The 27,483-nt window shown below is 41.2% G+C and overlaps 1 protein-coding gene across 9 annotated transcripts in view; it reads right to left on the bottom strand.

The window, feature by feature from the left end:
* CNKSR2 (connector enhancer of kinase suppressor of Ras 2) overlaps positions 1-27,483 on the bottom strand; it is a 384,996-nt gene that overhangs the window by 298,110 nt on the left and 59,403 nt on the right. For 8 of the 9 annotated variants that reach the window (XM_043504745.1, XM_043504743.1, XM_038375840.2 and 5 more), the window contains one exon: positions 13,171-13,373. In XM_043504745.1, coding sequence (XP_043360680.1) covers positions 13,171-13,373 — 203 coding nt within the window. Of the gene's footprint in view, positions 1-13,145; positions 13,374-27,483 lie in introns of those variants that run through there. The other variant, XM_043504746.1, reaches the window with a different exon arrangement.

Genomic DNA, 27,483 nt, shown 5'->3' with positions numbered 1-27,483 from the left:
TTCTTATCCTAGGTTTCAGAGTAGCAGCCGTGTTAGTCTGTATTCGCAAAAAAGAAAAGGAGTACTTGTGGCACCTTAGAGACTAACAAATTTATTTGAGCTTAAGCTTTCGTGAGCTACAGCTCACTTCATCAGATGCATTCAGTGGAAAATGCAGTGAGGAGATTTATATACACACACAGAGAACATGAAACAATGGGTTTTATCATACACACTGTAAGGAGAGTAATCACTTAAGATGAGCTATTACTAGCGGGGGGGGGGAGGAGGAAAACCTTTTGTGGTGATAATCAAGGTGGGCCATTTCCAGCAGTTAACAAGAATGTCTGAGGAACAGTGGGGGGTGAGGTGGGGGGAGAAATAACATGGGGAAATATCCACGTATCTATTCAGGGGACACCATCATAGGGCCTAATCACATCAGCCACACTGATATCAGAGGCTCGTTCACCTGTGCATCTACCAATGTGATATATGTCATCATGTGCCAGCAATGCCCCTCTGACATGTACATTGGTTCAAACTGGACAGTCTCTACGTAAAAGAATAAATGGACTCAAATTAAACGTCAAGAATTACAACATTCAAAAACCAGTCAGAGAACACTTCAATCTCTCTGGTCACACGATTACAGACCTGAGAGTGGCTAACCTTCAACAAAAAAGCTTCAAAAACAGACTCCAATGAGAGACTGCTGAATTGGAATTAATTTGCAAACTGGATACAATTAACTTAGGCTTGAATAGAGACTGGGAATGGATGAGTCATTACACAAAGTAAAACTATTTCCCCATGTTATTTCCCCCCCCCATCCCACTCCCCACTGTTCCTCAGACGTTCTTGTTAACTGCTGGAAATGGCCCACCTTGATTATCACCACAAAAGGTTTTCCTCCCCCCCCTCCCTGCTGGTAATAGCTCATCTTAAATGATCACTCTCCTTACAGTGTGTATGATAAAACCCATTTTTTCATGTTCTCTGTGTGTGTGTGTGTGTGTGTGTGTGTGTGTGTGTGTGTGTGTGTGTGTGTGTGTGTGTGTGTGTGTGTGTGTGTGTAAATCTCCCCACTGTATTTTCCACCAAATGCATCCGATGAAGTGAGTTGTAGCTCACGAAAGCTTATGCTCAAATAAATTTGTTAGTATCTAAGGTGCCATTCTTATCCTAGAATCAGATCAAGGAGGACAAGTGTGCAAAATAATTTAAGCTTAATAACCAGAACTCATTTTGAGAGTTTGTTCTAGGATAAAAAATTTCAGGATAATCCAGTCTGTATCATAATTTAACCCTCAGAGAGGAGAGGCAAGGCAAACAAAACCCCAAACAAACGAACAAAAACATAGTAGTTTGCATTGTAGTACATGTAACTGTGTCAGTATCCCATCTAAGAATCATGGTGGTAAACTGTCATATACCATGTTTTACTTGCACTTGTAATTGGACTGTTTAATTCACTATAAGCAGGAAATCCAATGAACTTTATATTGAATAAAAGAAACTTTTAAATGAATGCTTTATTAAACATTTGCAGCTGCTCCTGTGGCACTAATAGGAGTAAGTGTGTAGCAATTTTAGGTAATATTTATTGATATGTTCATTACCCCAATTCAAACAAACATAAAGGGGAGTAAATAAAGGGAATATAAGGCCCATGGACAAAAAACTGAAAAATTGACAGAAAAGCACATCGATTTTTTTTTATCTATTTATAGACACAATTAATTATTTTTTCACCTCATGGAATACTAAACAACTGCCAGGAAAATCAACAACCAAACATGGCTCACAAGGTTGTACAAAATCACAGCACACAGTGAAGGGGATTGTTACTTTCAAAGTATGAGTTATTGGTTTAAACACATTTTGGTGACTGGGAACATGTTAGGCACCATATTTCCAGGCAATGCATACCTGCTAGTCCCTTTTCCTCTGTAACTAAAAACCAGCCACATTGTGGGTAAGGTTCATTGACTGAAAACAATGAGAGAAAGAAATCCAACTATTTTTAAGTGCTATAAAATGTACACAAAATAGTCTTACTGAACATAGCACAGTGGCAAAAAGAGAACCATTTCTTAGTGGAAGGTGAATTCTACAGTGAAATTACTGCAATCCAAAGCATTCAAAAAATGTACTAAAGCTGAACACTAAGACACTTCTGTATTTGAACGGCAATGGGTGAATCAGCACATGCTGTACTGGACATATAAACAGGAATCCTAAATTGTGTTCCAGAATACCAGCATATACAGGTAAGAGCAGGAAGGCTTATAGGTCCCGATTCAGCTGTCCATATCTATTCAGCAAGGCACTTAATTTTTGACACATACTTACATCCCATTACAAAAGGACTTAAGTATGTGTTTAAGTGCTTTGAGGAGTAGCTTTGCTCAGTTGAGGTCACAGTCTCTTGCCCTTCACAGGAATTAATTTCCTTAATCTACCTTCTTGGTGTGAAATTTAAGAACTCCTACTTTTCGCGAAAGACAACATTCATCAGCCTGCTACTGTAGATTACCACCTTTTTCTCCTTATTAAACATAGGTAGAAAGAGTAGGGCTTCTAACTGTCTTGTTTACTCTGCTTTTTCACATATAAGACACCAGGATGCTAAATTGTCAAACTAGTGGGTATCTCAGCCTGTTAATTCTTCTCTATGCATCAGACAGGTTGGAAAAAAACATCTCACCACCACAAAATGTTTTTGTTCCCATTTCCTAATGCTTAATGTAGATTGTAGCAGTAGTTTAAGCATTTGATATACAAGCTGTGGCCAGTACTGGGGAGAAAACATGGATCATGTTACGGTTCAGCAGCTGTGAAAGATAGATTGAGTAACCAATCCACAGGGCTTGCCTTACCATGAGGCAAACTGAGGCGGCTGCCTCAGGTGCCAGACTGTGGGGGGGACACCACTAGGACCCAGCATTTCAAAGTTTTGGCCCAAGCGAGGTGGCATGGGGGCATCATTTGAGCTCCCCGCCTCAGGTGCCAAAATGTTGTGGGCTGGCCCTGCCAGTCCACATGTAGCTAGGACAAACTGCACACTAAGAAATCCAATGTTCCTTGTAGAAATACCTAATACACTATAAACACCCTTGTAAAAATACTGTGGTGGTTACTGCACAAAATATCAACTAAATTTTCTTCAATTCTTAAATGAACATTTCTCTGCTACATTATGGTACATGAGGCTTCGATGAAGAATCCCTTAGAGTTTTGAGAACAATCGGTCCTTTCCCAATCCAGCTCTCCAAATACAAACACTTCATAGATTACATAGACATCACTCTTATTATTTATTAAGAACCCATAATGTTCCTCTCAGCTAGGAGGACCAGGTGTCGGGTTTTCGACTGGAACACCCAGTCAAAAAAGGGATCCTGGTGGCTCCAGTCAGCACTGCTGACCAGGCCGTTGACTGTCCAGTTGGTGCCACTGCTAGCCTCCATGCCAGGCAGTTCGTGGGAAGCATGTCCCGCTCTGTTCCTATGCGGAGGTGCAGGCATGGGGCTCCGCATGCTGTCCCCGCCCCAAGCACCGCCTATGCAGCTCCCATTGGCTGGGAACCACAGCCAATTGGAGCCACGGGGCGGCGCCTGCAGATGGGGCAGCGCGCAGAGCCACCTGGCCGCACCTCCACGTAGGAACCAGAGGGTGCACATGCCACTGCTTCCGGGAGCTGCTTGAGGTAAGCGCCGCCCAGAGCCTGCACCCTGACCCTCTCCCGGGCCCCAAACCCATGCCACAGCCCCATCCCTGATCTCCATCCTGCCATCCAAATCTCTCAATCCTAACCCAGAGCACCCTCCTGCACCCCAAACCCCCCAACCCCACCCCAGAGCCTGCACCCCCAGCCATAGCCCTCACTCTCCCTCCTGTGCCCCAACACCCTTCCCCAGCCCTGATCCCCATCCTGCCCTCCAAACCCCTTAGTCCCAGCCTGGAGCCCACTCCTGAACCCCAAATCCCTCATCTCTGGCCCCTCACCAGAGCCCATACTCCCAGCTGGAGCCCTCACCCCCCTCTCACATCCCAACTCCCTGCCCCAGCCTGGAGACCCCTCCTGCACTCTGGAGCTTCTCATTTCTGGCCCCACCCTGGAGCCTGCACCCCCTCCCGCACCCCAGCCCTCTAGCGAGCCCAGTGAAAATAAGCAAGTGAGTAAGGATGGGGAGAGCGAGCAACAGAGGGAGGGGAGATGGAGTGAGCGGGGATGGGGCCTCAGAGAAGGGGCGGGGTCTCAGAGGAGGGGCAGGGCAGGGCAGGGAGCGGAGCAAAGGTGTTCAGTTTTGTGCGAGTAGAAAGCTGGCCATCCTACTCTCAGCTCTGCATAACACACAAAATACAGACAGCTCCTACCCCCAAAAAATTTACAACCTAAACAAGACAGAATAGAGAAGTGTATTGGGAAGCCCAGATACAGTAGTAATTAGGAATTTTCTTTACAGTTTATTATATTGACTAATTCTGGATAACAGAAAATAAGAGAGACAATGTGGGAGAGGTAGTATCTTTTACTGGACCACGTTCTGTTGAGACTCACACAAAAAATAGGTTTTCAGGAGTGGTTTCTTTGTCAGAAAGACAGCAGTTTGGTGGACTAGAATTAAGAGGACATTCCAAACAGAGGGCTACATGGCAGAACATACAGATGGATGCAGGAAAAGCAGATAAACAGAGCATCAAAATTAATATAATTGGTGGAGCAAAGGGGGCAGGTGATGAGAAACCATACACACAAACTATTTTAGTGCTATTGCATGTCACACAAGTACCATTCTCTATTAAGAGTGTTCATGAAATGGTGGCATTATAATGTAGAGCAGGAGCAACTCTTTTCTGGAAGATAAAATGGTGGATGTTATCTTTTAAATCAAGTTTTCCCATGCAAGAACTAGTTATGCTGGAATGTGAGGTAGAACATGTTCTGAAGAAACAGGTCTTCTCTTAATTGAAACTTGAAAGGTCCTTGATTTTGCAGGCGTTTTCCACATAGGGAAAAAAACAGTAGTGCAGAGGCATAACCAAGGAACTGGGAGTCCTTGCCCAATTTTAGATGAAGACAAAGACAACCTTTTTGTTTGACAGGTCAGAATACAGCTAAACTTTATGGCAGGAAGAATAGTGATCTGGCTAAGAAACTGAACTGGCCTAGACTGGGACTCAGTTCAGATTTCAGTTCCTGGCTCTGTTGCACACTTCCTGTGTGCCATTGGACAAGTCACTTAAGCAATCTGTGCCTCGGTTTCTCACCTGTAAACTGGGCTTAATATTGTTGTGAGGATAAGTACATTAATGTTTGAGGTCCTCAGATTCACAAATCTAGGGTTCATTTCAGAACTTTAGGTGAGACCCATAGGTGCTGGAACAAGGGGTGCTGCTGCACCCCCTGGCTTGAAGTGGTTTCCATTATATACAGGGTTTACAGTGTAGTTCAATGGCTCCCAGCACCCCCACTATAAAAACTGTTTCAGCATCTCTGGTTGGACTGTAAAGATACGGACCATAGAAAGTGGGGGGAACACATTGGAAGCAGTGTGAAGGAATAAAAAATACCACAATACAAGAACAATGAATTAGCCATGTCCCAACTGAAGAAAAGATGACCTCTAAAGGCTGCTGCACTGCTCGACAGTCAGGGCTTCTGGGGTGTTCTCTCAGGCAGCACCTCTATGATGTCACTGTACTGCAATTTTCTTACTGCCTCAGAACAAAGGGACCCAACTGTGAGGCGTGCATAGGTGCCACTAAGGGTACAATTTGGTTGTAGAACCTTAAAAATGGTGCTGGAGATAGAAACAACAATAGCTTGACCCTCAGAAGCCTGGTTGAGTTTACGTTGCTCACAGAAAAAACTGAAAAAAAGAAAAGGAGTACTTGTGGCACCTTAGAGACTAACAAATTTATTTGAGCATAAGCTTTCGTGAGCTACAGCTCACTTCATCGGATGCATTCAGTGGAAAATACAGTGGGGAGATTTATATATATATACACACACACACACACACACACACACACACACACACACACACAGAACATGAAACAATCGGTTTTATCATACACACTGTAAGGAGAGTGATCACTTAAGATGAGCTATTACCAGCAGGAAGGAGGGGGGCAAAGGAGGAAAACCTTTTGTGGTGATAATCAAGGTGGGCTGATTAACTGTATACATTTGATATGGAACTCAATGATAGATAGTTCAGAGGGAACCCCACAACTGCAATTAATTTTTACAGGGTACTTTCAATGGGGCTGTACAAGAGCAACCCCAACCAAAACTTTGTAAACAATTCTAATGAGGATTCCAAAGATGGAACAGAATTTTCAGGGCTAGCAGGAATAAAAACGTACTTTTTCAATAAAGTCAGCAGATATGACCAGATAACTTCTTACTCAGTAGATTAGTGTATCATTTTTAGAAAGTGGCTTTACACCATAGAATTGCTATGCACTGAGACTATGTAGCCATAACCACAGTTCACTGAGCTTTCACTCCCTAAACCAGTCTGCAATATAAGATTCCATTCTAGTTTGCCTTAATTGTATGTTTATCTCCAGCGCACACACAATTTTTAACCTCAATTTTATTTTCCATTTAATTTGTAATCGGTCTTACATTTAAACTGTCTCAGTCAGCTCTGTGTTTTTTGCAGTTCATTTTTGGAAGGTGAATGTTTTATTGTGTCTTTTTTTCCATTCCTTTTATCAGTTTTTTCTGACCATTTTGTTTATTTTCCTTTCGACAGAGCTTTTTTTATTGCCACTGTTCCAATTTTCCTAGGTCTTTTTTCTATTTTTTTCCTTTGCATATTTTAATAAAAAGATGTAAAATAGCACTCTCTACTCCAGTGGTTCTCAAACTGGGGGTCATGACCCCTCAGGGGGTTGTGAAGTTAAAACGCTTTGCCGCCAGCATTTATAATAGTGTTAAATATAAAACAAGTGTTTTTAATTTATAAGGGGGGGGTCACAGTCAGAGGCTTGCTGTGTGAAAGGATCACCAATACAAAAGTTTGAGAACCACTGCTCTACTCATTACAGTGGCTGGTTCAGCTCTGTGTAATCTATAAACTGCTGCTTCATGGCCAGAAACATAAAGCAGTGCATTGCCAATGCGATTCGAGTGCCTATTTTTTTTTCCTTCTTCTCCCCTATTTCAGAGAGGTTTTCAATTTAAAAAAAAGTGCCTCAGTTTTTGAAGGCTGCATGTTATGGCTAATAGCCATTCAATAGAGATGATGAGAAATACATTCCACAGGATTGTTACAGGTGATCTTTAGAGAGACAAGGAGGGTGAGCTAATATCTTTATTGAACCAACTTCTGTTGGTGAGAGAGACAAGCTTTTGAGCTACACAATGCTCTTCTTCAGGTCTGGGAAAGGTACTCAGTGTCACAGCTAAATATAAGATGGAACATATTGTTTAGCATAAGTAGTGAGCACATATTTCAGGGGATACAACAGATGATCTTTGTAATTAGGTACCAGACAGACAGACACACCACTGAAGACTCTCCTCTACAGGACAGAATGCATCAGTCCTAAAAGACAGAAAAAATAGGAATCTATCATGTCAGAAAAGAAGAATTTATAATAGTGCTATATATTATTAATCTCAAGAGAAAATAAGTTCCTGTGACTGCAGAAACAATGGCTCACAGTAACTCAGATAGGTTTTAACAGGAATTGTATGCAATACCCAAATATAATAATTCTGTAATACCTGAACATATTTCCTTAAACAAAAATATGTCCATACATATGGGGCAGTATTATTTGACCCATGGGCTTGAGGAGTGAAGTTTTGGAATATCCTTCCAAGGGAACCAGTGGGGGCAAAAGATCTATCTGGCTTTAAGATTAAACTCGATAAGTTTATGGAGGAGGTGGTATGATGGGATAATGTGATTTTGGTAAGTAATTGATCTTTAAATATTCAGGGTAAATAGGCCTAATCCCCTGAGAAGGGATATTAAATGGGTGGGATCTGAGTTACCCAGGAAAGAATTTTCTGTAGTATCTGGCTGGTGAATCTTGCCCACATGCTCAGGGTTTAGCTGATCGCCATATTTGGGGTCGGGAAGGAATTTTCCTCCAGGGCAGATTGGAAGAGGCCCTGGAGGTTTTTCGCCTACCTCTGTAGCATGGGGCACGGGTCACTTGAGGGAGGATTCTCTGCTCCTTGAAGTCTTTAAACCATGATTTGAGGACTTCAATAGCTCAGACATAGGTGAGGTTTTTCATAGGAGTGGGTGGGTAAGATTCTGTGGCCTGCATTGTGCAGGAGGTCAGACTAGATAATCAGAATGGTCCCTTCTGACCTTAGTATCTATGAATCTATGTAAGCCAATAGAAAGCAGCAATTCAAGGCAGCCGTTTAGTTGCCAAGGCCTGTATTCCAAGCCAGTTGGCACCTAAATGTACCCAAAGATAGATAGATATAGATATATTAAGAAAACAAAGCTCTGACAGGCAAAAGATAAGAGGAACAGGGAAAAGAGTACAAAAACATGACTATAAAACATTAGGACAACACCCCTTCTAGAAGTAGAGGAGAATTCTATGACTTGGTGAGAGAAAGACGGAAGTCCAAGTGTTCTTGTAAGCAAACCACATCCACCTTAATGTCCTGAGCCCTGATACTTTTCAGGGTGCCTGTACCAGATTCCCATGTAGGCGCCTAAAAGAAGCCAGACTGACCCATCTGGAAACGGAGATTTGGAAGCCTTCTACAAAAACTCCCAATCCCTACTATTAAGTTAAACCAAAACACTTTAAAAACTTGGCAAAAATAGAAATTTTAAACTATGCCCTGATGCTCATTGATCTCTGGTGTTGATCAGTCACTGGAAGAAGCAGATTCTAGAGGAATGGACCCTACACAAAGAATGGCCTGATACCAGCCATGGCCAGTTCAATCCTGGGAACCAACAGTGAGAGTAACCCAATAGATCACAAGTCTCAACAGACCATAGGGGAAAAGGCAATCGCTCTGATATCTGGGCCCATCTTATGTAGGTCTTTATAGGCTGTAACCAACAAGTTGAAATTGCATTAAGAAATGAACAAACTGCTAGTGCAGAGATGGAGCTCAAGTTTTATGTGCTCTCCCCCCAAGAAGCAAGCTGGTGCATTTAGACACAGCTGGAGCCACTAGTTGCTTTTTCAAGGGTGGCCCCAAGTAAATGTGCATATCAGTGATCCAGTCTGGATGTTACAATGGCATGTATCACTGTGTTAATGTCCACATTATTCCTTTTAATTAATTTATTTGTCACAGATGAAAAAAGTTGCTATAAGCCAGAGCTGCCACCCAAGAATCCAAGGACAGAAATATATCAAATCTCTCCAGGGCTGCAAACTATAGTCAGAGGGGAGGCATGCTAATAACCCTCAGCCTTTTACCTCAATGCCTCCCTTTCATTTTATATGGGGCAAGTCTATGCCAACTTAATCACAAACGTCCCCCCATCTCTCTCAGGCACTGAAAGCACAATAGTGAAGTTACACGAAATATAAGATTTGATATAAAATGCAGATTTCCCTAAGGCTAGCCATGAGAAGCAGTCAGACACTTGAGCCACACTGGCTATAAAGGCATCATATAGAAAATGTCTTTCAGGTCTTCAAGGCCATAAAGAAACACTAGAAAAACACTCCGACTGAGAGAACCTATCAAAAAATACTGCTAGAACTATTCAACAGAAAAATTCAGTCCATTTTATCTTAGGTAGCACCAACCATCATAGTATCTCTGCAACAGCAAAGTCTGGGGCTCAGCTTTGACTGTCAGGACTAATAGTAGCAAAACCATATCTGTGTAAAAGAATATTTCTATCTCCCCCAGTTGCCATTTAACAGGAAGCAAAGAACCCTATGGATCTCCAGACATTCATGCTCTTAAGAAGGAAGAATACATAGCCATTAACCTGCCCCCTTGAGATATCTGAAAGAAGAAAAATGGACCTACTGAATGAAAATTATTATATACTAGAAGAAAATCTTAAAATTTCACAAAAACGTACACAAGAATGTTTAAACAGATATTTTGAACAGGTATGTAATTTACTATATAATTAAGTGAAATTCAAATATTGTTTCTAGAAAATCCCATTCAGGTACTAAAGACAACATTTTCAAAAGTAGCCTCTCATTTTTGCTGCCCTAATTTCTGAGTGGCATGAAATTTGAAATACCTTGAGATTCCATTTTCAGAGGTGCAGAACAGCCACAGTTCCAGATGAGCTCAAATGGGCAAGTAACAGAAAGTAAAATTGGAAACTATATTTTTAAGATGATTTTATTAACTCTCTTTTAATTTTTTGTTTACCTGTTGTATTATCTATGACTGATAGAATGTGGCTGCCTTTATAAATAATCTTATTATAATTTCAGTAAAGAATGACAGGGCATGCATTGCTGGGCCACATCCACTCTTATCAGGGGGATTTGGCTTTGTGTCTAATCCTAAAGTATGCAATCTTGGCACAACCTTGGATATCATGTCACATATCAGTGCTCAAATGGAACAATTATTATGGTGAATTTGAATTTCAGAAGCTGATTATTCCTCAAGAAAAAGCATGAGGGCATGTGTGTTTTCATCTAGAGTTTATGTTTATAGAGGCAGAGAAATCAACTGTCAGCTGATCTCATCATCTTCTAAGAGTCTCTTGCCATCAGTAAGTGTAGTACATCTATATTATAAACTCAAATCAATAGCACAGTCATGGGCTCCAACCCTGGAGCACCCACGGGGAAAAAGGCTCGCGGTGGAGCAGCTAGGACATGGCATGCTCGAGGGAGGGAGAGGAATGAGGTAGAAAGAGGTGGGGTGGGAAATGGGGACTTGGGGAAAGGGGTGGCGTGGGGGCGTGGCATGGGGCTAAGCCGGAGGTTGAGCACCCCCTAGCAAATTGGAAAGTAGGTGCCTGTGATAGTACTACAAGTGTGATGGACACTTTACATAGGTCAATTATGTAGATTGAACATAGATAGGGCAATTATATTTTAGAAATAATAAAAAAGTTAATTTATTTTAAAACATTTTCAATTAAAAACCCCTCCATTTCATAACACCCAACAGTCTTTTGGACTCAAACATTTTAAGTCTCATACCACTTCTGTCACTAAAAATGTGTGTAACAGGATGTATAATTATAGTACAGCACAAGTTGTAATGTGCTGCAACAGGTAAGCAGGAAACTGTAGCCTTACGTTATCGGCATTTTTTAAGAGTGCTAGGCCCTAAAGTATTTATTATTAGCCCTCAGCAAAGAAGAGCTAACGTATTTTAAAAAGGCAAGTTAAAACTAGTGAAATTGCAGGTAAGTTTGAAGTTTAATTTTTAAAAATAAAGGTGCCTTCAATGAGGTTATTTTTAGTAGAGACTTAACTATTAATTTGCTTTTGTAAGTGCAGATATCAGAAATCAGAAAATATGTCAAAAGATATTTTAAACAAAATGGTTCTTAAAGGAAAATATTTTTCCTGCTTTTTAAAATAGGTGTCTACATTGGGTTCCTAAGTCTATATTTAGGCATTTAACTAAACAACTGGCTTTTCAAAAATGCAGAACTGCCAGGTCAATGGGAGCTTCCAGGTGCTTTGCCTTTTGGTAAACCAGATTACACTTACTACATAAAAAATAATAAAATAATAATAATAATAATAATAATAATAATAATAATACCCAGCTCTTACCTATAGCTTTTCATCAGGAGAGCTCAAAGTGCTTTACAAAACAGTTAAGTATCATTTATATTTTATAGGGTAGCTGAGGCACAATGACTCACCCAAAGTCACCCAGCAGGTTAACAGCAGAGCCAGGATTAGAATCCAGTCTCCCGAGTCCTGTTCAGTACTCTGTCCACTAAGAAACATTACCCCTCTTGGTGCCTAAATATGGACTTAGAAGTCCAACATTAGGCATCCATTTTTTTAAAATTCTGATTGCAATGCTATTGCCAAACTTAGAGCAAAACACATTATCTGTGTTATTTACACGATAACCAACAAATTATTTCTTAAACTGCAAGATGTCTCTTTTCCATTATTTGTTTTCCAATTTTAGCCCAATCTTTTCAAACTTCAATGGCAATTATGGTTCCTACAGCAAAAGCACGACTTTGAAGAATACATTCTTAAAAGCTGGACAGGTACATATCTCACTTAAAACAAAACACTTCTGTTGTGAGAGTTTCTATTAGGGGACAAAGGTAATTTTCCTGACAAAGAAAAGAAGTATCCATCTGGATTTTCAGTCTCCCTCTCCCCCCCGACACACACACTTTTTTTTTTTTGCTTAATCTACAATGTATCACAGCTTCAGTTGGCGATACACAAATCTGAATTGCCCTTTACCAACTGCATGTTCAAATTAAGACAAGACAAGCAGGCTATTTATAGTTGACTATAAAATGACTTGTGAGGTGTTCTTATAAAGGCATATACTTAAAAGCAGAATCATTTTAATTTCTTGAGAAATTGCAATAATCAATCATCTTTACTACCTGGAGAGTCTCAGTGCCATGATGAATAAAATTGGAATATAGAAATGTAGTAAGAAGGTCAGTCTGATCCTGAATATTTGTGTGGTATTGTAAAATAAGAGCATGATACAGCTCCCATTGATTTCAATGGGAGCCTATCTATCTAGTCATCTGAGTTTGATCAAATCTTATGAGTGTAACATCAAAGGCAGCTGATCTGAAAAGTTCTATTTGTTTCTAGAGCTTCAAAGACATTCCATAACTGCAACATAGATACCATGGAACTAGGTATTAACATTGGTACAATGACCAATAGGTTCAAAAATTTTACCAGTGCAATAAACATCAAAAGAACTTGTTTGAATTAAACAGTTCACTTAAAAGTTTGTCCCTGCACCAATATAAAAATTCATCAGTTTGCCTTATCCAGTTTAGCCTTGATATTCAATTCCAAATAAGCCTACTGTTACACTATTTTTAAAAATATGATCCCGAGTGCAGTCCAAACCGCATGCTAAAGCTTCATCTTTTTAAAAATCCATTCAAATTTCCATTCTTTAAAGTTAACTGGTGGTTTTAGCTTACACTTAAAATCAATATAAAATTATTTTAAAACGTTTGTTTTGGGTGTGTGCATGAACTGGTTACCTGTGAAACATTTGGGAGATTTTACCTGTCCAACCAAGCCAGCAGACTTTTAGCTGCTCCAATCAGATCCACCACAGAGGTCAGGAAGTCATTTGGTAATTTTCGGCTGGTCCTGCCATCATAGTGACCGCTCCTCCTCCTCCCAGTTATAAAGTTCTGCAGATTTTTGGCAGATGCGTTTAGCTTGTGAGAAAGGGTTTTTAGATTTTCTGTTTCCAAACCATAGTTCTGCATTTAAAAGAAATAAAATTGAAATAAAGTTAGTACTTTTTGCCAAGATGTAGAACTGAAAAACAGTAATAATGCTCTTATGCTTCGAAACTTAGCCATTCCTGATAATTAAAGTAGAAACATGCCTACTCATTAATGTGGGGGTTTTTTTGTTGTTTTGGTTTTTTTGTTCCTGGCATGTTCTGTTTCTACAGGATACAGAATAGAAATGGAAAAACAGCAAAATTGTAATTAATCTTTTAACTGTTTTAAAGTATAAAATCTGTGTGCTTAAAAATCAGAGCTACCATTGGAAAAAAATTTTTTAAACATGCTTCTGCTCTGAAAAGTGGCTGTATAAAAGCCGTGCATTACTACCCGAGAGATCTGATGCCTATGGAATAGATTCTGATACCCTTACTCACCCTGAACAATACCTTACTTTACAATTAATCCCATTAGTTTTCAGTGGGACCAAGAAACTACACAACATCCAAATCTCACCTGGTGCATTCCAAATCACATTTGCTGATTTTTGTGAAAAGAGTTTTTACTCCTTTTTACTCCCATTAGTAGTACAGCAGAACTATGGAACAATGAGCAAAATACAATTCTAGCTCATACCTCAACAGAATTGTTAACTACATTCCAATTTTAAAGCCAAATTCTTACTGTAGTCCCTTGTACTGTGCAACCCCTTACACTGAAATTATGGACTCCTCCAATATGCAGCAGATATGCACTGAATTATACAGTAATATAAATTTATTACAAAAATTTGGTAATTCTTTCATTTTATGGAAATATTTCTAAAAAATGCATCATAAAATCATATAAAATTCATGTTATTAACTGTACCTATACAATCAAATCCAGGAATGTCACTCTGAAGCCTAAAATGCCTGTTGACCCAATGTGAAGCATTGGAAGCAGCTACAAGCATGGTCGAGAGTTCTTTTTGTTCAGAATATCACCAGGCTGGATCATCACTGGGTTTTCAAAGTCTCTTACAATTATATTTTGAAGTTCTCAGCCATATTGACTTTACAAATTTCACCCCTGTGGTGTACAGCTATAGTAAGGAATGTACCCATGCCTTGAAGCAGCGCAGGCTGAGGGATGTGCTGGCCGCCACTTCCCGCAGTCCCCATTGGCCTCAAGCGGTGAACTGCGGCCAGTGGGAGCTGCGATCGGCCAAAACTGCAAATGCGGCAGGTAAACAAACCAGCCCGGCCCACCAGGGGGCTTACCTTGGCGGGCCGAGTGCCAAAGGTTGCCAATGCCAAGACCCTTGAGATATCAGAGGTAATTCAACCAATCACCACCCTTACTCTACAACTAATTTGCATACAACAGTTCAGTAGCTGTATGACAGAGACTGCACTGATGGTGCACTACTTGGCCCAGCTACCACCCGTGTGCCCAACTGCCACAGCCATGCAGCACACACAAAACTCCCCCAGCACAACACAACCAGTATACACAATAACCTCAAACACATACAGTCCCTCAGTTCAGCACATACCCATCATTCCCCACAACTCTCCTGGCATAACACAACCCATATGCAAATCAACACCATCACTCACACAACACCACAAGTAGCACACATCATAACTCCAAAATTCACACTGAAGCCTGTAATGTCTATTGAGTCATTGTGAAGCAATGGAAACAGCTACAAGCATGTTTGAGCGCTCCTATTTTTTTAGAATGCCATCAGAGTCAATCCCTGGGATTTGTGGCTTCTTACTATCCAATTTTTAAACTCTCACCCATTTTTGTCTTTTTTACGCACATTACACCCATGCGACCGCACAGGCTTTCAGCAACTATTAATAGAATAAGGTCACCCAACATTTTCTGCTACTTCTGCAAAAACCCAACTTTTGACAAAAATAAATTATGAAGAACCAGTTACCAAACACCTTCATCTCCTACCCTTGTGTCTGAAGTGTATTACAAATTATATTAATCCTGGGGGAATTCTGCATCCCTGCGCAAAATTTCCTTTCCCCCCACTCCCACCCCAAATGGGCTGCATAGCTGCTAGCTACCACTAGAGGGGTGCTGGACCCAGCAGAGCCCAGCTCTCAAACAGAAGATACTGCTTGGGAGAGATGGGGAGAGGAAGCTGGAGGGTTCCCAGCAGTCGCAGTTCCCTTCATACAAGCCCAGTATGACGAAACCCATCATCAGGCTGTTTCTCCCTCTGCATCCCTAGGCTCTGGGAGGGTACAGGGTGCAAATGTCTGGGCTGGAGGGCACTCCGTGGCTGGGCTCTGTGAGTAGGTAGGGTAGGTGTCTGGATTATGGGGGAACAGGTGGGTTCTGAGGGGACAGGAGTGCATGTGAGTATTGGGGCTGTGGCTGGGCTCTGAGCAGTAGAGGATGAGAGTGTCTGGGCTGGGGGTGGCCCGCAGCTAGGTTCTAGGGGGAAGGGATGCAAGTGTGTGGGCTGGAGAAGGCACAGCTAGGCTCTGGGGGAGGAAGTGGTGTGAGTATCTGGGCTGCGGGGACACGACTGGGGTCTGGGGGGCGGGGGTGTAAGTGTCTCGACTGAGGGGTGCCCCATGGCTGGACTCAGGGGGAAGGGGAGTGGGGGTCTGGCCCCTTGGCTGGAGGGGAGAAGGCAGAGAAACAGGAACTGGGTTATCATAGGCGTTTCTTTAACTCTGCCCCTGGGAGAATTTTTGTGTGTCTGTTTTGTTACAGACATATTTGCTGACAGGTATTTTGAAATAAATTACCAAAATAATTGAAACTGACATGATTGTGTAGTGTTAGTTTAATAAATAAAATACAAAAAATTTTAAAGAATTTTAAAATATTTTGTGAATATTTTTTAATTTTTGGCACAGAATTCCCCCAGGAGTATTTTTAACCATGCTGTGAATAAGAGAGGAGATGGTTAGGATGTATATAATTTGCTCCTAGGGATCACTTCAGAGCAGAACTTCAGTAAACTGAATGGGTCTTAAGTCATTCAGGTGATAATAGAAAGGGAAGTTCACACTTGCTGCTGCTTATTAGCAGGATTGTTTTCTATAGGTACTGTTGATGGAGTGGTAGAATAGAAAGCAGACACCTCCACTGGGGCAGAGATCAACATGGAAGTATCTGCCTCCTGCAAGCATTCCCTGACCAGAGAAATACCTTGGGCCCTTTCACCACTGGCTGCCCCCTCTATTCCACACCTTTGCTGGTGACACAGTCTCTGCTCCTGGAGAGGTGTTATAATGCGCCAGAGGGGAGCAACCTAAGAGCTTGTGCTTGTTTCCCATCATCCTGGCCAGAGTCTCTTTTTACTTGCAAAAAGAAAAGGAATAACTTGTGGCACCTTAGAGACTAACAAATTTATTTGAGCATAAGTTTTCGTGAGCTACAGCTCACTTTACTGCATGCATCCGATGAAGTGAGCTGTAGCTCACAAAAGCTTATGCTCTAATAAATTTGTTAGTCTCTAAGGTACCACAAGTATTCCTTTTCTTTTTGCGGATACAGACTACCACGGCTGCTACTCTGCAATCTGTCATTTTTACTTGCAGTCATTCAACAACTACACATTTACTTTTCACAGCAGAGCTGCACTTTAAGACTATTTGAATAACGTAGGGGGATTTAAGATAAATAAAGATTTATTTAAGGTAAATAAAAATAAAGCACAGACACACATACAACCTTGAGAACAAGAGGCTTCAAGAAAATCTTATCTATTGACCTACCACATATTTTCTGACTTCAGAAGCTTTAATACTTAATTCTTAATTGTACAGTTGCTGACTTTTCTTCCTAGTCATACACAAGCTCTTAGAAAGAGACTTAATTGCAGATTAAATACACAGTATACTGAAGGCAATCATTTTTCTCCACTATTTTAAAGATGCTATGCCAATTATATGATATATTTAGAATGTAAGTAGAAAAACTTTCTAAGCTAACATTAAAATTAACACAGAAAAAACAATGCATGCTTTGTAATGCAGTGAAAGAACTCACAGTAATTAATCACCTTATCAAAACCACTAAATTATGTTAGCACCATGGACAACAGACACAATAAAAATAGATTTGCTATGCCCAGTAGTTGGAGGGATACGATGAGCATAATAGCAGAACTAGGAGTATTATTTTTCGGTAAATAGTAAGTTTGCTGATGAATGCATTTTTCAGGGCATCAAAATTACTCACAAATTCAGGTCCAATTCAGCAAATAGATTTAGCCAGAAATTTTATTTTAAAAAGTCTAAACTGTCTGTTTTGACTATTTTGAACTGAAACATTTCATATCAAAATGCCATTTTGTTTCAAATTTAATTTAATTTTAATAAAATGGTACAACATGCCTGAAAATGCCCAAAAGGAACAAAAACAAAACACTGAAAAAGTTTAATTTCTGCTCAAATTGTTTTGTTTGACCTGAAACAAAATTGTTTTGGTTATTTTGTTGCAGCTAGAAAAACTGAAAAAAATTCAGTTTCAGTTCAGACCAAACCATTTTTTCCCCCCTGATTTTTTTGGTTCAGCCCCCAAACCAAAAATTCACTCAGCTCTAGCTAAGACACATAAGGAAAAGGTTGAAGAACCGAACACCATCTCTTTCTTGTCTGGTCATCTCTCCCAAACGTCTGGTTCAATTCACCACAAACAATGCAAGAAACAAATGAACAAAGAAGTTACACTGGGCTAAGATCTGGCATGTGAAATTTCATACAGATCAGTCTGGGTTTGGCAAAGTTAAAGGAAGGGAATCATGCTTATGCCAGTAAGCAGTATTCCTCAAACTACAGAGGGACTGGTATCTCCATAATAAACCTTTAATGTTGAGAAATCAATTAAAATTATATTTTTAAACACACACACACACACACACACACACACACACACACACACACACACACACACACTTACTTACCTTACAGTTCATCATCAGTGAAGATGCTGTCAAGCAGCTACATGTGGTTATCAAATCACCTCCTAGTCTTCTCCAAACTAGTGATGAGGTTTATGTTTTCTTATCAGTTCTTCAGATAGTGCATCTTAACTTTTCCAAACCCTTAATACCCTTTGTTTTAGAGAATTATTTTTCAAAATAGAATTTGTATCTGAAAACTGACCATAAATAATATTGCTTTTATTGTATTGCCCTGAGTGCACATGGTAGGAGTTCTCAGTGCAGTCATAACAGCAACACTATACAGGGACTATCAACTCCATTATCTATCTGATTAAGCCTCTTTTATATAAATGAAAACAAAATGTCCTATAGCTACAAACTTATATTCATGTTCTGTTCACCATCACAAATCATTTCGTTCACATTTCTCTTCCGCTATACTATGTATCTTTGTTTAGGTTTATTATAGCACAAATTCACTTGCATTTCTTCAGAAATGTAATCTCTCACGCTGTTAATTTCTGCTCATTTTACAAATTTCTCTTATATATGTTGATACTTTAGATAAAAACCCAACTAAGGCAGAGATAACTAATTATATTCCAAAGATTCAATGTCTTTTTCACCTCTTCTTCTAGAGTACTACATCTTTAATGCATCCCCATTCGCATGTTATTTTAGCACAAGATATGTAAATGATCAAGTCAGTATCTGGAAACTGGCAAAATCTAAGAGTAACAACAACAAAAAAGATGACAATGCAACCATAAACAAAGTATCTTTGCTCTTGAGATTTTTGTTTAAACCAGCTACCAGATCTTTATAGCTAAACTTAAAAAATGCAAATTACTTGTATGTTGTCGTGGGAAGAGGGAGGTGAGCAATTATGTGATTTTGGCAGTGTAGTCTACTTGATAGGGCACTAGGCTGGGAGACAGTATACTTTAGTTCTGGCTCTGCCCCGACCTGCTGAGGCAATCTGGACAAGTCACTTCATCTCTTCCCCCCCCGCCCCCCCATCTCCTCTGCCTGTCTTGTCTATTTAGGCTGTAAGCTCTTTAATGCAGTTATGTGCTTGTACATTGCCTAGCACAGTGGCACTCCAATCAAGATTTAGGCCTTGAATTCTACTATAATGCAAATAACTAAACTAATAATAATATGCAATTTGCTCAGTTCTTCACTTTTACATCAAGGCATACAGGCTTAGAATACTATTCTTAATACACTTTTGCTACATTTGAATGATGAGGTAAAATGCCATACAGATTTACATAAAAAAATACTTGGAAAAAGTAATTACTATGAAAAGCTTAAGGCCATAAGTTAAAGATGCACATTTTGATTATTTAAAGATTGTCTGTCTTTCTTTTGGATGTCTTCCCTCATTGGCACAGGTGAGGGAGGGGAAATAATGATGGTAAAAACAACAAAACCTGTTGCTCTTATCAAGCCATCACCTGCTCTCATTTAAAAAAAAATAAAATAATCAGGAGCACAAGCTAGTGCGTGAAATCAAGAAATTTTAGAACTATTTAATATTAGCAGTGGATCTATTTCAATGAAGTCTCTACACAAAATAGAGTACAGTTATAGCAAGGAGTGTGAATATAGATATATCAAATTTCCACCAGAATATTATTTTGCATAGCTGTAAAAAAATACCTTTAAAACAGTGGGCAAACTAACAACCCTCTTTCCCTCATCACTGGGCTATATTAAAAAGAAAAAGTTGTACATGTTAAGCTTGGAAAAACTTGTCCAAGTAATAATTCCAAAGTCTGATCATAATTTAAATTTGGAAATGCATCACCATGTGGGTTTCTAAGCAAAACTATGCATTTATTTTCAAGCAATAGAAAAAGACATAATTGCATACTATGGAAAATATTATGGTTCCACAATCCAAAATAAAAAGCAACCACTGAAGAACTGCCAGAGATTTAACAAGTTCAGAAATCTGTTTTTACAACTGAAAGACATGAATGACTGACCTCCATTGCAACAGGAGTTACCCTAATCATACCACAACACTGCAGTAATGGGTCTAAAGGAGTCTTCTATAACCATCAGAAAACAAGTACCTGAGGAAACTAAACTATAACAGAACGCTGTGAAGCTTAGCAGCAAGTGTTTGAGCTAAAATTTCACCCGTTAATTGCTTTTCTACATCTTCACTTGACAGTTTGTGAGTAATGAATTGCAGTTCCTTCTCAAATTGACAAGCAGCACACCAATCACCATCAATTATTTCTATATTTTGTGCGGGGCCCCAGCCTACTCATTCTGCCTGCAAATGCTCTGTGCCATTTGTAGGCCCCTACCAAATTCACGGCCATGAAAAACGTGTCATGAACTATGAAATCTGGTCTCCCACTGTGAAATCTGGTCTTTTGTGTGCTTTAACCACATACTACACAGATTTCACAGGGGAGACCAGCTTTTCTCAAATTGGGGATCCTCACCCAAAAGGGAGTTCTAGGGAAGTCGCAAGGTTATTTTAGGGGGACCGTGGTTTTGCCACCCTTACTTCTGTGCTGCCTTCAGAGCTGGGTGACCAAAGAGCAGCGGCTGCTGACTGGAAAGTGGCAGCTGTTGGCCAGGCGGCCAGCTCTGAAAACGGCACCCCGCCAGCAGCAGTAAGGGTGACAATACCATACCAGGCCACCCTTACTTCTGCGCTGTTGCCTTCAGAGCTGGGTGGCCAGAGAGTGGCGGCTGCTGACTGAGGGCCCAGCTCTGCAAGCTGCAGCGCAGAAGTAAGGGCAGCACGGTATGGCATCATCACCCTTACTTCTGCATTGCTGCTGGTGGCAGCTCTGCCTTCAGAGCTGGGCTCCAAGCCAACAGTCGCCACTCTATAGCTGCCTGGCTCTGAAAGTAGTGCCATCACCAGAAGCAACACAGAAGTACAGGTTGCAATACCGCAAACCCCCCTACAATAACCTTATGACATCTCCGCCCCCCCACACAACTCCTTTTTGGGTCAAGACCCCTACAATTACAACACTGTGAAATTTCAGATTTAAATAGCTGAAATCATGAAATTAATTATTTTTAAAATCCTATAACCACAAAATTGACCAAAATGGACCTTGAATTTGGTAGAGCCCTAGCCATTTGATGCCATGAGGAGGAAAGCTGAATAAAAACACTTTGGTCTAGCTTGAACAAAGTTGCTTAACTATCAAAAAACAATACAAAAAAGTCCACTTCAAAAACACAAACCTAAGAAAAAGTAGTTGAACATTTGCTAATAGGCTAAAGCACTTCACACCGCAGCATAGATAAGCAGAATGGCTGGCTGTTCCAAAATGGTGTACTGATATAGCGTTAACCCTAGCATATCTGCTCTGTCAGCACACCAGTTTAAAGCTGCTGGGATCCAAGCCTCAGTTCCAATAGCAGTTTCGCAGCCCTTTAAAATAGATGGGTGGATCATAGTTTTTTACACTGGCACTACTGCCCTGATGTCTTTGAGCACATCTGAGATCAAGGTCACTGCATGTCTTTTAAAAACACACAAGGCAGAGGAAGGACCATATGGCCACCTTGCATAATTCCCCCAACCATTGTTTCTCCCTTTTCACCGCAGAAAGCTGCTGCAATCCATGTGGAGGAAGTATACATATTCATTGACCAGAATGGCTTTGCTCCTATGTAGATTCACTTGAACTGTCTAGCAAAGACAACTGACAGTCCCATTGTATGTTCCACCCACTAAGTGATACAAGTGGTTCTAACCTGCAGAAATCTTTACCCCTTATAGTAGATGTAAAAAAAGGGATATCATTTCCCCTAGAGGACAAAAAAAACAGAAATGCCTGAGAAATTATTTGGTTTAGGTGAAAAATAAGCATTACCCAAACCACAAAGAATTGGACTACTCTACAGAACACAGGAGTAGATATTACTGCAAATATTTCTGCTTAAGGCAAAGGAAAAAATAGGAACAGAACTAGGACAGGAATATATAGAACCTCAATGATGGTGATTTATTGAGCTGCTGCCTCCCACCTCAAGGAGGCAGCAAGAGCACTAGACATCTGGTTTTCGACTGGAACACCTGGTCGAAAAGGGACCCTCGTGGCTCCAGTCAGCACTGCTGACTGAGCCACCAAAAGTCCAGTCAGCGGTGTAGTGTGACTAAGGCAGGCTCCCTGCCAGCCTTGGCTCCCTGCAACCCCCGGAAGCGGACGGCATGTCTAGCTCCTAGGCACCAGGGCAGCCCTGAGGACTCCCTGTGCTGCCCCTGCCCCGAGCGCCAGCTCCAGAGCTCCCATTAGTCAGGAACCATGGCCCCTGCGCCTAGGAGATGGCCATGCCAACTGCTTCCGGGAGTATCCTGAGGTAAACACTACCCAGCCAGAGTCTGCATCCCGAACCCCCACCCAACCTTGAACCCCTTCCTGCAGGTTGGAACCCCCTCCTTCACCCTAACTCCCTCTCAGAGCCCACACCCCATATTCCCTCCCACATCCCAACTCCCTGCCCCAGCCTTGAGCCCCCTCCCGTATCCTAAACCCCTCATTTCTGGCCCCACTCCAGAGCCCACATGTCCTGCCAGAGCCCTCATCCCCTCCTCCACACCATCCCCTGACCCAGCCCGGTGACAGCGAGTGTGGGTGGGGGAGAGCAAGTGACGAAAGAAGGGAGGATGGAGTGAGCGGGGGTCGGGTCTCGGGGAAGGGGCGGGGCCTCATGGCAGGTAGCAGGGCAAGGATGTTTGGTTTTGTACAATTAGAAAGTTAACAACCCTAAGCAGCAGTAGCAGCTGAGTGAACAACAGAAGTAGAAGATTTGTTTTCCCTCTGGCAAATATTTGTCATTAAACCTAAAACATTTTTAAAGACAAGGATAATTATGGATCTTTTAAAAAATGCTTTTAGTTTAAATAATCAAGACAGCCTTTTGAAAATATAACCGTTAAAGTCTACAAGATAGCTGCACTACATCCTAAATAATAAATTACATATTTAGGAATGCAACTTCTTGATTATGCCTGACATTTCTCGATGATATGAATAAAATTTACAAGGATGAAGTTATATATTTTCTTTCCTCTGAATTATTATTTACCCATTCTCTGAATGAGTCAGTGTCTTGTGAAAAACATTCTGTGTGATTGTATAATTAAAGACTGAATAATGATACAAATGCACAGGAAGGGCCAAATTAAGGTTTCATGCAACCTTAATTCTCGCATTTTCCAACTTCTAAGTGCTTGATTTTTCAGCCTAATAATGTTCTTTAAAAAAAATTATCTTAAAAGAAGACAAATAAAAACATTCCATCATGTGGAATATTGACACCACATGGTACATCATCAAGGTTTGAATATTTCAACACACAAACCTCTACCATTTGAAGTAACAGAGTAAATGGTAGCTGTAGTAGACTGTTATCCTTTATCGGGAGCAGACAACAGGGGAGAGAAGAGATACATACTTTGCTATTGGAATTCAGTTATTTGCTGACAGCAGAGGAATGTGAAGACTCAGGATTTCTGAGCTCAATTCCAGTTCTAGAGGGGAGTACGTGCTCTAGTGGTTATTGACCCTTCTGCCCCTAGCCTCACTCATCCTCTACCTCTATCCAAACCCCCACCATACCTCACCACCAGCTCCTGCCCATTCTGCTCTGATTCACTCCCAAGCTCCTGGCCCCCTCCTGTTGTAGCTTGTGGAACCCTCTCTTTCCTTGTCCCCCCCACCCCATCACATTTCTCACCTCTCTACATTCCAGTGTAGCTGCCTCCTCCTTTTTGACCTCACTGAATGGGTGCTAGACAGGAATAATTGAGAGCACAGGCAAGACAGTCTGCCTGCTCTCAGTTCCTGTGCCCAGTGACACAGAGGACCCAATCAGCCAGGAGAAACAATTACAGAAAAAGTCCTGGTCAGCCCCTGTTGCTTGCTGGAGATGGAGCATGCTCAATACAAACAGATTCTCTGGAGGAGAATTTAGCTATCAAACTGAACAAGTCTCTACTGAGCTTATGCAAACTGAGATTTTCAGAGACTTAAAACTTGGCCAAATTTGGGTCAGTTTTTGCAAAGACAGCGCCCTGACACCAGGGCAACCACCTTGCCAAATTTCAAGTCTGCTGCAAAGCAAGGATTCAGAGTAGCAGCCGTGTTAGTCTGTATTCGCAAAAAGAAAAGGAGTACCCTGGCACCTTAGAGACTAACAAATTTATTAGAGCATAAGCTTTCGTGAGCTACAGCTCACTTCATCGGATGCATTTGGTGGAAAAAACAGAGGAGAGATTTATATACACACACACACACAGAGAACATGAAACAATGGATTTATCATACACACTGTAAGGAGAGTGATCACTTAAGATAAGCCATCACCAGCAGCGGGGGGGGGGGGGGGGGGGGGGGGGAGGGGAGGAAAGGAGGAAAACCTTTCATGGTGACAAGCAAGGTAGGCTAATTCCAGCAGTTAACAAGAATATCAGAGGAACAGTGGGGGGTGGGGTAGGGGGGAGAAATAACAAGGGGAAATAGTTTTACTTTGTGTAATGACTCATCCATTCCCAGTCTCTATTCAAGCCTAAGTTAATTGTATCCAGTTTGCAAATTAATTCCAATTCAGCAGTCTCTCCTTGGAGTCTGTTTTTGAAGCTTTTTTGTTGAAGTATAGCCACTCTTAGGTCTGTGATCGAGTGACCAGAGAGATTGAAGTGTTCTCCAACTGGTTTTTGAATGTTATAATTCTTGACGTCTGATTTATGTCCATTCATTCTTTTACGTAGAGACTGTCCAGTTTGGCCAATGTACATGGCAGAGGGGCATTGCTGGCACATGATGGCATATATCACATTGGTAGATGCGCAGGTGAACGAGCCTCTGATAGTGTGGCTGATGTGATTAGGCCCTATGATGGTATCCCCTGAATAGATATGTGGACAGAGTTGGCAACGGGCTTTGTTGCAAGGATAGGTTCCTGGGTTAGTGGTTCTGTTGTGTGGTGTGTGGTTGCTGGTGAGTATTTGCTTCAGATTGGGGGGCTGTCTGTAAGCAAGGACTGGTCTGTCTCCCAAGATCTGTGAGAGTGATGGCTCGTCCTTCAGGATAGGTTGTAGATCCTTGATGATGCGTTGGAGAGGTTTTAGTTGGGGGCTGAAGGTGATGGCTAGTGGCGTTCTGTTATTTGATGAAACAGTTGAAAAATTTGTGTGTGTGTGTGTGTTTTAACATAGGGCAGGGGTTTTCCTATGTCATTGGGGGTTCCCAGACTTGGTTCGCGACTTGTTCAGGATAAGCCCTTGGTGCACTGCATGGCGCTTTGTTTACCTGAGTGTCCACAGATACACCACTCTCACGGTACTTCGTTCCCGGCCAATGGGAGCCGCGGGAAACGGCATGGGCCCGGCCACCGCTTCCCGCAGCTCCACTGGCCGGGAACGGCGAACCATTGCCACTGGGAGCTGCGAGTGGCCGTACCTTCGGATGTTCAGGTAAACAAAGCATCTCGTGGTCCACCAGGGGCTTACCCTGAACAAGCTACAAACCAAGTTTGGAACCCCTGACATAGGAAAACAATATTTTTCCCAAGCTTCGTTCTGAGAAATAGCTGAACCATTTTAGCTGAAGCAAAAAACAAACAAAAAAAGTCTGAGGCAAACAGCCGGCATTGAAAATTTCACCCCAAACGGTTAGATATTTGCAAAGTTATAAACATATAAACAACTGAAAACAGGCTCTTCTAATGGGAAGTGTTGGGCATCCTTAACCACAGGCATTGCTACCAGCTCCATTGAGAATATATATTTCTCAGTGCCACCTCTCCCAGGGTCTTTAAATGCCAACACAAAGTTTAAGAAGAGTATCATCCTTCCTTCTCATTGAAGAAGCACTGCCAAGCAGGTTAATCTACAGTGTTCAAATTATGCTGTTTTATAAGTGTACACTGTGTGCTCCTCACACCATCTTCATAAATACAAAACAATAAGATGACTAGCTTTGTTTCAATAATTATTTATTCCAAATGATTTATTTAATTACTGAGAGATACAAGATGGTCCAATCTTTTATTGGACCAACTTCTGTTGATGGAAGAGACAAGCTTTGGAGCTTCACAGAGCTCTTCTGCAGGTAACGAGACTGCCACAGAATGACACAGCTAAATACAAGGTGGAACAGATTGTTAAGCATAAAGGGTAAACACATGTTACAACAAACCACTTAAAATTAAGTGGGCAATTAACACCTCTGCAGTCTCAAGACAAAAAGGGGTTACTAGGTTACAAATTGTTGTAATGAACCATAAAACCAGTCTCTACTGAGACCATGGTTTTTAGTGTCTAGCAGGAGTTATAAAGTTTCCAGGCTTGTCTTTTGAAAGTGATGTACAGGTTTCCTCTGAGGACAAGGATTAAGAGGTCAGATATGAAGTTACCACATTTTGAAAAGTATTTGCCCGTAAGGCTAGATAAAACAGAAAATATCATATTGCCTCTCTATAAATCCATGGTACGCCCACATCTTGAATACTGCGTGCAGATGTGGTCTCCCCATCTCAAAAAAAAAAAAAAAAGGTATATTGGAATTAATTTGTTAGTCTCTAAGGTGCCACAAGTAATCCTTTTCTTTTTGCGAATAAGACTAACGTGGCTGCTACTCTGAAACTTAAAAATTACTAGGGGTATGGAAAGGCTTCCGTATGAGGAGAGATTAACAAGACTTGGACTTTTCAGCTTGGAAAAGAGACGACTAAGGAGGATATGATTGAGGTCTATAAAATCATGATGGGTGTGAAGAAAGTAAATAAGGCAGTGTTATTTACTCCTTCTCATAAGACAAGAACTAGGGGTCCCCAAATGAAATTAATAGACAGCTGGTTTAGAACAAAACAAAAGGAAGTATTTCTTCACAGTCAATCTATGGAACTCTTTGCCAGAGAACGTTCTGAAGGCCAAAACTATAACAGGGTTAAAAAAAGAATGACACAACTTCTTGGAGAATAAGCCCATCAATGGCTATTAGCCAGGATGGGCAGAGATGGTGTCCTTAGCCTCTGTTTGCCAAAAGCTGGGAATGAACAATAGGGAATGGATCACTTGATGATTACCTGTTCTGTTTGTTCCCTCTGGGGCAGCGGGCATTGGTGTCGGAAGACAGGATATTGGGCTAGATGGTTTGACCCAGTATGGCCATTCTTATGTTCTTATGACATTTTTTTGTTTGAATTCATTGGAGAGCATGATTGCTTGGTTCCACC

This window comes from Dermochelys coriacea, chromosome 1 (genome assembly GCF_009764565.3).
Source record: "Dermochelys coriacea isolate rDerCor1 chromosome 1, rDerCor1.pri.v4, whole genome shotgun sequence".
NCBI classification, from domain to species: Eukaryota; Metazoa; Chordata; order Testudines; family Dermochelyidae; genus Dermochelys; species Dermochelys coriacea.
This window is presented reverse-complemented; position numbering and strand designations above follow the sequence as displayed.